Source organism: Dipodomys spectabilis, unplaced genomic scaffold (assembly GCF_019054845.1).
Source record: "Dipodomys spectabilis isolate Male_0828 unplaced genomic scaffold, ASM1905484v1 ptg000001l, whole genome shotgun sequence".
NCBI classification, from domain to species: Eukaryota; Metazoa; Chordata; class Mammalia; order Rodentia; family Heteromyidae; genus Dipodomys; species Dipodomys spectabilis.
In genome coordinates, this window is record NW_024870678.1 from 12,981,251 (window position 1) to 12,993,805 (window position 12,555).

The 12,555-nt window shown below is 34.4% G+C and overlaps 1 protein-coding gene across 1 annotated transcript in view; it reads left to right on the plus strand.

The window, feature by feature from the left end:
• Clvs2 (clavesin 2) overlaps nt 1–12,555 on the plus strand; it is a 55,879-nt gene that overhangs the window by 12,369 nt on the left and 30,955 nt on the right. Inside the window, exon 2 of the mRNA XM_042670926.1 lies at nt 3,662–3,836. Within this exon, the coding sequence (XP_042526860.1) occupies nt 3,662–3,836 (175 nt within the window). The remainder of the gene's footprint in view (nt 1–3,661; nt 3,837–12,555) is intronic.

Genomic DNA, 12,555 nt, shown 5'->3' on the forward strand with positions numbered 1-12,555 from the left:
CCTTTGAATGCAGCTAGCTGGATTTTTAAAAAATGTTTCTTTTCTTAAATGAACTTGATTTTTCAGAAGACCATTTAGTTCTGTTCTTGTAGAAAGACACTAAATTTTTAAAACTAGTTGGACTTACTCTTGATAGCTTTGCAAAACTGCTTTCATTTATTTTGTTTCCTTTAATGATGCAACACCCCCATATACATGTCTACACACATACACACATATACATTTAAATAGAATTTATCATAATTGTAATGTATAGTACATGTGTGTGCATATATGTGTGCAGGCATGTATATATGGATATTTTTTCTTGATTTTCACAAGTTAGAATATGATATTTGAAGCAAATTGCATCCTTTAACATGTATGTTGATCCACACTCTCCAAGAAAAGTCAGAAGCAAAACATTGAATTTCTCTTGCATTCTATCCTTACTGGTCCCATAATTTTCTCCTCTACATACAAAAGCATTTTTCCTCTAAAGTTAGTTTCAAATTCAAGTTACATTTTTATTTTATGAATTGTATTGCATAGTCTCATGATTAACTAAAGGATAAGTAGCTCTTATAATGAGGGAACATTTTGGGTTAGACTTTTTGTCATGATATTATTGTGAATTTTAGAAAATAAAATGACTGGAATTTACCTAATTCTAACCAGAAATATAGACTTCCCACCCCAATTTCCCTACATTTAGCATGATGTTTCAGGTCACAATACTAAGTGAAGCTGTTATACTTACAATGAGAATGGACCAGCCATGATGTGATATTAAAGACATTCAAGCATGTGTATTTTACAAATCATAAAAACAAATCATAGAGCTTTACAAAAGTTTTCTAATGCTGTATATTCAGACAATATTCCTATATCATGTCTGTAGGTCTGTAATTGTCTACACATCTCCAAAATGGGTTAAAAATAATCATTTGGTCTATACATTTTGCAATATTAATAGCTTATCCCAAAAATGATCATTACTTTTTCAGGAAAATACTCTTTAATTCTGATAACACCTATTCAAGTATACTATATCTAGGGCTCCCATGGCAACAAAATTTAGAGTCTACCTACCTAGAATTGTGTGCATGCTCTCACTAGAATCATTTCTTTGACTCTCAACTTCCCCTTTCTCCACCAAATGTGAGATCAAAGAGATGGCTACAGGCTATTTTCTTTTTGATAAAGGTACCTAATTTCACAATTATAAATCAATGACATACCAAGGACCACAGGTAATGAGGGGGAAGGGCAGAGATTCCATCTGGCTGTCTGATATCACGCATATGCTTGGGTGATGCTAGAGTCTTAAAGGATATTCTGTCCCAAACTACAGGTTTTACAGAGGGGAAAAATGAGGCCTTGAGAAGGTGAGAAATCACTTGAAGTTCCAGTATTCATTAAGTTTTCTACTCTGAATTACTATGTTTTGCTCATTTGCCTTCAAATGTTTTTAGAAGTAAAAATAGAACTCCTCCCTCTTAAGCGGCCCTTGTATCATTCCTATATAATCCACTTACTCTCCATTCCACCTTTTCCCTGAGGCCCAGATCTCTTTCTGGCTTTTCCTAGGCCTTTCAACCCAAATGTCTCAAGACAAGAAATATGACATGTTGGCTGTATGAAAATTGATATTATAAACATCCTCCATTAATTTGCTGATTCTACTAAAAATCTAGGCATTCCTACAGGTTTTCTCACTGTTCACTCAGCTCTGACCGCATTGCCTCATTCATTTCCTGGGAGTTAGGCCCTATGTGGTTCTGACGGCAGAATTTCCATTTTTGAGCTCTCTCTGGAGTATAGTTATCTTTGCAGGTATACTGCACATACCTCAACTACCATAGGTTCTAGCTTCATTTGCAGACATTGTCAATGGTATCCTTTCTCAGCACTACTGATTTCAATGGAAGACTTTACCACTTTCTCAGGCTCTGAAGCTGAAATTCGTACCAGCCTTCCTTTTTGTAAAAAAATAATAGCTTCGAGTTGAATTAATTATCAAATTTTTAATCATTTTACTTCTAAAAATGGCTCTCATATTGATGTTATTATTTTTGTTCTTTTTTTCTGTCTTTCTTTTTTTTTTTTTTGGGTCTAGGGTCTGGTCGTGGGTCCTGAACTCTGGGCCTGGGCGCTGTCCCTCAGCTCCTCAGCTCATCAGCTCAAGGCTAGTGCTCTACCACTTGAGCCACAGCGTCACTTCTGGCTTTTTTTGTTTTTTTCATGCTTATGTGGTGCTGAGGAATCAAACCCAGGGCCTCATGCATGCAAGGCAAGCGCTCTACCACTGAGCCACATTGCCAGCTACTTTTTCTGTCTTTCTTGAGGAAGTAAGTAAGTTAAAGCCAGTGTTGACACTCTAATCTGGGCACATGTTTATAGGAACAGGTAGAATTATTTGGTTTCTAGAATGCTAAGGAACAGTAAAAGAAAATTACCCAATCTCTAATTTTGGAGGGATTGTACTACAATAGATAGGTAAAGTTTTATGACTTCGCCCCTTTTGGTTACATTTATATTTCATTCATTCTATACCTCTAGCTTGTCTTCTTTCATCTTATTGATACAAACTATATAAACTTCATTTGACATTTTGGTATGCATTCTTGTTCACTCTTAAGACTCCTTCAAACCTCATTCTCAAAATTTTCCAACATAGTTGCCTTAGATGCTTAAGTTCCTTATATAAAACGGCAAACAATTTACATACTATTTACATACTCCTATATACTTTAAATATTCTCTACTTAAATATCTCTTGATTAGTCATAATGCATAATATAGTAAAAATGCAATGTTTTTGTACTGCTTTTGTTAAATAGTATACATTCTGTACATATATGTGCATTTTAAAATACTCCTGCTCTTACTGTATTTGATGTTGGTATAATTTGGGGAGGGGAAGGGAAAAAAACCAATTGTTTAAATAGGGATACAGGTGGACCCATTGCAATGAGATGTACAAGACGTTATGTCGAAAAACGAACTTTGCAACTTTGGTGCAGGGGAGGGTGTGTGTGTGGGGGGGTGGAGATGGGAGGGCAGGGATGGTAAGGGGAAACAAAGGAGGAGGTCACAATGCTTGATGAGAAATGTACTCATTACCTTGCTCATGTAATTGTAACCCCTCTGTACGGTATTTTCACAATTTTAAAAAAAGTAACAAAAAATAAAATAAAAAATAAAATATTTTGAATTCTCCCTCGCGTGAATGTACAGATTTAATCCTCTTAGACATAGAAGGACAACAGAATTAAGAAGCATAGTATCAGTTTTACTGAAGGCATTCTTAAATCACTTAAAAGTGCAATGCCAACTTTTGAGGGTAGTTGAAGTGAGATTTTTGAAAAATCACAGGTTGTCCTAAGAGAAAATTAAATGAGTATAAAATTTGAAACAAAGTATACTTTTGAAAGCATTGCTATTAATTGGGGTGAAAGATATTAAGAAATTAAAATTCTAAGATATTAAATTTTAATATGTGCCCGAGTCCACATAAGGTAAACGTCTTTAAAACAGTTTTTCACACAGGTATCTTTTCTTCATTATTTCTGAAATATTTTAAAGGTAATCAATGTGCTAAAAAAGAAATGGAAACTTTTGTATGGTTTCTTCAAAAGTAGTTTTCAAGTTTAATTCAGAACTTCTCTGTTGCTGTTAGGTACACATTGGTGGATATTTTGCGTGCCATCTTACTTTCTTTAGAAGCTATGATTGAAGATCCCGAGCTTCAAGTAAATGGGTTTGTTTTGATCATAGACTGGAGTAACTTCACCTTCAAGCAAGCCTCTAAACTTACACCCAGCATGTTGCGACTAGCCATTGAAGGCTTACAGGTAAGAATACATGGATTGCTATTTTTAGATTTCTACTGTATGTGTCATAATACAGAATGTCCCATAGAATAACAAAATACAAGACATTATAGTTTTGAGCACAAATTCTAAAACACTACATCAACAAAGATTTGTATAAAGCTGACTTTTATGTGGACGTGACACATGAAACATTTTTTTAGATTTGCATTATGAGCTATTTGTTTTTGTCTTCTTATTTCTATATTTATTGACTAAATATTTGTTTCATTACTCCATTTAACCTAGTAAACTTGGTATGTATGGATCAGTAATATATTCACATTGCCTAAGGCTAATCAATATGTTTTTCTTTTTTGCTCTCTAGGATATAAAAGTCACTGTTTTGAATTATTGACTTGTTTCTTCACACTTAATTGGGGTGTTTCTTTTTGTCACATAGAATTCATATATAGTGCATTTTCTAGGGAATGATAACTAACTGCTTGGGAATATTGCAAAGAATAAAAAAAGTATTATGTGTCATGTCATATTCCTGCTATGGTGAAGTTCTTGTATAACTTTTAGAATGTGCTTCTGCTTTCTCTCTACTACATGCTACTTTGTTTTTAATGCTTAAGGGATTGATTTTGAGTTCCTAGAAAGATTTGCAAGTTTACCTGAGTGATAGCATTGTTCATGGGGCCTGAATTCTGGGCCTGGGCGCTGTCCCTTAGCTCTTCTGCTCAAGGCTAGTGCTCTACCACTTGAACTACAGCGACACTTCTGGCTTTTTCTGCTTATGTGGTGCTGAGGAATCAAACCCAGGGTCTCATGCATGCAAGGCAAGCACTCTACCACTGAGCCACCTTCCCAGCCCCACTTGAATATTTTATTATAAAACAAATTAAGTTACTGTGCCAGGTATTTTTAACAATGAATAATCCAGTTCTCCACTCCAGAGTAATTTCTAACCAAGTTAAAATTGAGGACTGCTGACCCTCCAATAGTGAGTCACTCCTCCTGATGAAAGAATATCTCAGACAAATCAAATGCAGTTTGAGTTTTGCCTGTGGACTAAGATTCACAGATCTTTCTTTTCCACATAGGCTTTATCTGATTCGAGAGTTCTGACTTGCTCTTGGTGAATCAACCTCACTCTTGTCTTAAACATTTTTTTATTAACTCCAGAGACAATTACTAAGGATTGAGAGAGGGTAAATATGTATATAATCTATGTAGCTTATTTGCCGCAATTTTTCATAAGGCATATTTGTCTAGATGTACATTGTTTCTTTATAATGTGTGACTACCTACTATGTGATGAATTATAGTTGATTGACTTTGGGAGTCTGAATGCTCGTATTCTAGATTTGTCCATTGTATTTATTTCCTATCACATCTCTATGGTTAAATAAAGTCTAGATATTTACACACTGGATTCTGGAGAAAATATACTGTCACTTCGGAAACTCGAGAAAAAAGGAGATTGTTTCTTTGCTAACATTTAATATTGGTTTTTTTTGAAAGAAGCTCCAGACCTAGCTGGAAAGGTGGTGGTGGTAAAGATGTCGTGGGCTTTGAGAGCTGAGTCAAAGTTTGCTTGCTGTGGGAACAAGTACAGGAAGAGGCTTCAGACACGGAGATTTGGACAAATACAGGACTATAGGAGGTTGGGAACACATTATGAGTCTGCTTTGTCATGGCTACCATGAGGAATGAAAACAAGGAAATAAACAGAGATGAGTCTGGGAGGCCAGACTCAGATCTCAGTGTATGAGATGGAAGACTGCTTGTTGCACACTCTAGCTGTGGACTTCAGGCATAGGAAAGAAAGTTCAGGACAGGATGGTGTAATGACTACTCGCCCGTTTTGGAAAAAAAAATCTTTTGATAAAATAATGGACTTGTTCAAGGGAGGAAAAGTTGGACCTAGAGAATTCCAAAACTACCATTAACTATATCATTCCTGTGTTCTAGGATAAGGAATGAAATTTCAGAGTTTAAGATACTTAGCCAAGTTTTCCCAGTACATGGTAAGGTTTGAGTCTGGGTTGTCTGACTCCAAAGACCAGCGTATTTCATGAATGTTGTTTTGGTTGATTCCTGGTCTGTCCCTAAGGAAAGATGGCTAAGCTCCATTTATCTCTCAATCCTCATAAAGGTCATTTCCCCATTTGGATGAACAGTGCATATTAAACTAAAAAAATCATGGTAGCTGGCCTGTGGTTGTACACTATTGACAGCAAAGGTCCCCCTATTGTGAGCAGCCTGTTTGGTACCCTGCTTCCTAGTTCTCTGGGGTCAAAGAGAAGATATATTTTTTTGCAGGTAATGGAAAGGATCTATGTAAACACAAGTATGAACTGATAATCTACTGTTACTTTTGATCCAAGGCAATTCTATGCCTCCACAGTGCAAAATCGACAAATATTTTCAAAACATGAAAGGTACCAGCTATTTTAACTAACTTAACATATTTATTGATGGGTAAGAAGTAATATCAGATGCTTTGCTGTAAAGAGAAAATATTTCAACTTCATTGGAGAAGGAGAAAATTGTCTTTCTACTTACAAGAAGTTAATTGATGAGGGTCATCATAGAAACATGAAGCTTCTTACAAAATCAATATAAGATTAAGTGAATGTGACTTGTCAACTGTAAGATGTCTGCCTGGGAAGCATGAGTGGAAATACCTGAAACACAGTCAAGACTGTAAATTTTTTGGGGTTAAATTGTATACTTTTGATAATTTTGGTTTCTTTGCTGTATTTTTTCTATTTTTTTTCTTGTAAAATATCTTGGAAACTTCTTGAAATATGGAAACTACATTTTTCAGAAGGTAGAATCTCCCAATTTGTAAATTTTGAAAGTTTATGCCGGTTTTACCTGGGTTGTTTGTTGCTGTTCTTTGTCTTAGTGTGGTCCTGATGGGTATTTGTGCTTTTGCTTTCAGTTTCACAGGCATCCCCTAACTCCATCTGCTCAGCAGTGTAATCCTGCCAAGACACGGCTTGCTAGCGAAGGCTTTGGCTGTGACAAGAGGTTGAATAGATCTTTGAATTTCTACATAAAACTCAGATGTAGGGCCATTGTGAAGCTCCTAACATGATGCCAGATATTCTAAGAGCCCTTACTAAGTAAGACTTGCGAAAGAATAAAGAATATGTAATCAATTCCCTGGCCCTTTCATTTGACTCAAGGGCCCAGTGTTACCAACAGCATTACAATCTGCTAGTTCTGAGAGCTTGGGGCATTCATGTGGATGGAAAAAAAAAAGTGCTGCAGTCACAAATTCTGGCTCTGACTCTTTGAAAGGCCAGTTCTATTTAGGAATCTTGCCAAAACAGAGGACATGGTAATGGCTTGTATCATCACTGTTTAAGGCTAGTAAGTAAGTAGCTGAATTACCTTCAGTCTAGCTTTAGCTTATTCAGTTTTCCAAATCTGACTTGTGATTTCTGGCAGCTCTGTAATTGTACATGTGTTTGTGAGCATATAAGGTGGTTAAGGAAGAGTATAAAAAGAAACAGTGAGATGTGACTAAATTAGAAATTCATAATAAAACTAAAGAAGTGTGTGCTTGGAGGCTGTTTTTAAAGATATATAGATAGATCTTTATATATCTCTATCTATCTATCTATCTATCTATCTATCTATCTATCTATCTATCTATCTATCTATCTATCTATCTATCTATCTATCTATCTATGGTTGTTAATCTGACAGTTGTTTTCAGGCTTAGAATGGTTTATGGAAGAGTAGAAACCTCTTGCTTACAAGCTACCTTTTAAACTTAAGGCATCATGGGTAAAGGTCTTGACTTGATGTCTATTTTGAAAATGAGCACACAAATTCATGATCTGTGTTCACTCACACAGCCTAGAGATGGAAATATCTATTTCCGCATTTTATATGCACAGAGAGAGCTGTGTTGAGAAACAGTGACAAGAGCAGTGTGTAAAGAAAGTGACATTTTGCTCATCACATGCGTATGTGTTTGAGCTAAGTGTGTATTCTGTCAGTTGTTCCTTAACCTAAAACAAAATGAAGGAAAACCTAAAGCTGCATTATTTTATGGTGTGAAAGTGGTTTGACTGAGGGGTTTAGTAGTTCTCAAAAGTAGAACATTGTCTTTCTTAAAAAAAAACTGACACTATGTAGGCAAAAAAATATTATAATATTCAGCTTAGCAAGCTGGTAAAGGCTTGTGCAGGTTTTTGTAATCAGCTAGGTCAGCTCTGTATGTAATGATTGCATTTTTTTTCTTTCCTTAAAAGTGTTATCTGTTTTCTTCAATTTGCCGGAAATGTGTTGAAACTGCCCAGTTGCTGAAGTAGGTGTTAAACTTAAAATCATTAAGAGATGTATGCTCTAAGTGATTTCACACATATTTACTAAATTAAAGACATTTAGTAGTTATCAAAAACATGTAATACTTTTATGTATTTTTGCTACTGACAAGAAGATTGCTACCATTTGACCTAAGATAGCCAAATAATTAAAAGCACAAAAGGAAAGAAGTGAATAGCACTTTTTTGTTTTGGATAGTGATGCATGGGTAGAAAACAATGATCTATAATAGAAAGCTGGGCCATATGAGCTATTCTGTATTAATTTTATTGGCTTTGTTTAGATATATCCTGAACTAGAGAACAGAGAGGTGTCTAAGTGTAAATATGTCTTCCTTTTTATTCAATACTAATATGAATGCATCTTGATAGATACATCTTCCCCAGAAGATGCTATTTTATCAGATTTCAAATAAACACTGAAAACTGTGAACATGCATTTAAATTTTAGTTTAAAAACTTGGTTTAAAATTTTAGTTTAAGACTTAAGTGCTGTCAGTTTTGGTCATAGATATTAATAAAATTGGTGTATGATAGTCATTTCCCTTCATAAGTGTCTTCTCATGAATCTTTAATTCAAACCTCTGGAAATAGCATTTAACATTTTTTTTTTGTTTTTGCTTGTAATGCAAAATTCAAGTAGTCTTCATATTGCTAGAGTCTTAGAGGAAAGGGATTCAATGGTCTCATCTATTATTTTCTCAAGATTGTTCTGGAAATTAAAATACTATTTATCTTTCATTATGAGTATTATGAGGAGCTTTATGCTTTGGGCTTGGTTTTCTCACCTCTGTAACTGGAGAAACAATAATAGTAATGCCTACTTAGACTTTATTCCTAGGCCACTTAATGAATAAGTAATACTTATATGTTTCTATGATCTCAATTGACCAGCATTTTGAAAGCTTTCAATCAATTAGAATGCTAATATGTGGACAGTCTAGCTTGCTGTGTCAGTATACTTGCAATCCTAGTACTCAGGAGGCAGTAGGAAGATCAAAGTCCAAGTCCAGCCCAGATACAAAGTGAGAGCTCAAAAAAATTATATGCCTGTGTGTCCATGCGTGCATGTGTAGATATTAGATAGATATTAATGAGAAACAGAAGAGCCTATGGTAAGTTATGGTTTAAATTCAGATTTGAAGGAAGGAAAAGACCCAGTGTTAACAGCTCAGGGGAAGAGAGATGGAGAGAGAAAGCAAAGAAATAGAGAATAAGAGACAGAGAAGGAGAGAGAAAGAGAATCGGGGGTTGCTTTACTGCCTATTAATTCTACTGTTAATCTTTTCCAGAGACATCCTCCCAGTCACCAAAAAGAATGTTTAGTAAAATATCAGAACACTCAAGATGACACATTAACTGTTATACTAACTATAGAGAGATTTCTGCTGCTTTGCCTTGATTTTAAGAGTAATTTGACTTGAGAATTTAATTTTCATAAAAATGAAAGCAAGAGAAAATAAGGTACCCTAACTTGAAAAACATCCACAAATGATTAATAAGTTCTACAACATATTCTTGGGTCACAACATTGGAATAATATTCTAAGAAATATTTTGTGAAAAATTTTTATACTGGAGTGAGCCTCAGAGTACATTTTCAAACCTAAAGTGTTATATAATGGTTGATTAAAATACCATTGTTCAGTGCACAAATCGTTTTGTTACTGTTCATAACACAATTGTACAAAATAGTTTGATGATCAAGTATTATTGCATGGGCAGAGAGAATAGAATAACTGTCAAGATTAAAAGTGTAGGATCTGAAGGATGCACTTAATTGCCAGTGTTTATCAATTGCTTAAAAAAGTTTTTCTTTAACCATTTTTCTATATGATAAAAACATGCAGAAATCACTATATTTTAACCAATGTAAAAATGAATAAATCAATAAAGGAATTACATGATTTTTTCCTAGTTTTGTGGTTATGCTGTGTACTTTAAGGAATTCATTTTCCTTGTGGAGGTATCCTAGTAACTCTCTTTATGTTATGGTTTATTTCCTCTTATTTATTAGATACATCTTAGAGCTGTCACCATATTTTTTTCAATTATTTTACCTTTGTGTTAGAATAACACTTTCATAGATTTTAGAGGCTTCACATATGGGATTCTTTTGTTGTTATATTTCTGTTGTTTCTTTTAAATCTGAAAGTGTATAGGGAAGGTAAAATTATAGATTGTGCTAATTCTGCTTCCATATTTGTTTGAACTTTGCTAAATAGAGAGATACCAAATAAATTTCCTTTAGTACTTTAAAATGATTATTTTGTAGTTGTTAGGCATTTTTTAAACAGAATCTTGGGGCTTCAAGCAAATTCTTGTTATTTTGTAGGCACCTGCAATTTTCTGTAAACATTTTAGGACTTTACTTAATGTCAATAGTTACAAACATACATCTGGGAATATAGCGTTCATGTGCTCAATACATATACTAAATGAAATCTTCAATAAGTAAAGGAAGTAGTTTTTCTTCTCCATTTGTATTACTCCTGTATTGCTGTAGCCTTGCTTTTCATACTGTAGTACTAGATCCTCTAGAACCCAAAGCTTTGATCATGTTTTTGTTTCCTGATTGCATGTACTTTCAATAAACTTTTAAAAGATCTCATGATAATTGCAGAAATAAAAAGATTTATATAAACTCTTCTTTTATAGTAACAACTTACAAAATGATTGTATAATATCCCTAAAAGAATATGAACTTGATACAACAAGAAAGCCCTACCTTCTTAGCCTTTATTGACATCACTCTGCTAAGAGAGGAGTATACATACATCATTATAATTCAATGAGGACACAACTTTAGATTCTTTTTTCAAGTTTTGCGGGGTATGTGGGGAGGTCAGACCACATTTCCCCTGTATCACTGGTTAGACTAGAGAAGATATTGCCTAAAATTTTGAATGTTTTAGAAACATACACTTTGCTAGTCTTTGACAAGGGAGAATACGTTTGGTTGAACTTTTATGTATAGACTCTAAGTCTGGGAGCTTAGCATCATGCCAGTCCTTGGGTAATAAGGCTTCTAAGTAGCTTGTTTCATGTGTAATATTCAGATTTTTAGTTGTTCTTAGTGGGAGGAATAGCTAAAAGTATTAACTACCACATATTCTTAGGAACAGAAATTAAAGTTACACATAGATTTCATGTTTCATAATTTTTTTAATACATGATATACTAATGTTATTATTCAGATCTGACTTTCTGTAATGCTGAAATTTTATTTTAAGTATACTCTTCTGTGTCTTTGAAGCTTGTGGAGAAAAGTAAAAAACTGCTACATATTGACTTGAAGTGCTTTAATGCCTTAAAATCAATCTTTAGTTAATTTTGATCACAAAATGATAGAGATGAAGGCCAAAGCCATATTTTTTACATTATAATGGGGGATAGAATACCATTTTCTTCTACATGGAAATAGCTGGATGATGATGGTGATGGTGATGATGATGATGATGTGGATGATGATGGTGATAGCACAGTGGTAGTGGTGGTGAGGATGATGTGTTATGATGATTTCCCCTGATATAAATCCTTAGAATTAATTTTTTCCTAGGGGGAGCTAGTGAATATACTTATTCACAAGTTCACAATTCCAAGAGACACACTCATGATTTTTGGTAACTTGGTATGGGCATACCTGATGTAAGACTGTAAAGTTTATGAAAACATTTATTTATAACTAGATAGTGTTTCAGGCAGATGCAAAACATTCTTACCTGGTTTCAAAAGATACCATGAGAATGATGCCTTTGGCTATTACATCATGTCTCTTTCTGCCTCACTTGGACATTGATAGATTTTTATAGTACATTTAGTAGTGACTTAGGGGCAGATATCTCACCATAGTAGAATAATTCTATATTGCTAAACTTTGGGAGGTAATTTAATTGTGAAAGGGAAATAAACACATTCACCTGAAAACAAAAGAGAGCTATGCTGTGTTAGAGTTTCATGAATATGGAGAACTACAAAGGATCTTAAGTAAGAGTTAAAGTGACTCCACTGCTCCATAGAAACCATCAAAGTCTTAGGCTAACTTGAGCAGCACCGAGGACGGCTCCCGTGAATTTCAGTTGGTTGTGCTGTTCTGAGTTGTGAGTCTGTTTTTGTTTTGCTTTGTTTTGTTTTCCCTCTTGCTATCATTGGTTTTAAAATCAATATCCCTAACTCTTAAAAGAGGCCGAGGTCACAGCAAATATAGTGGTTTCCTTCATTATCCCTGAATCTCACAGGTGAAGCATTTGAGTCATGGCTAGTTTCAAGTAGTCATAGTTTTCCTAATTAGACATTTTTTTAAAACTTCATTCCTGTCATTGGTATTGTCATATTTGTTACTAGAAACTTATATATTGAGATTGAAAATACAATTAACACCCTTATTCCTTCCACCTGGAGAATTCCCAT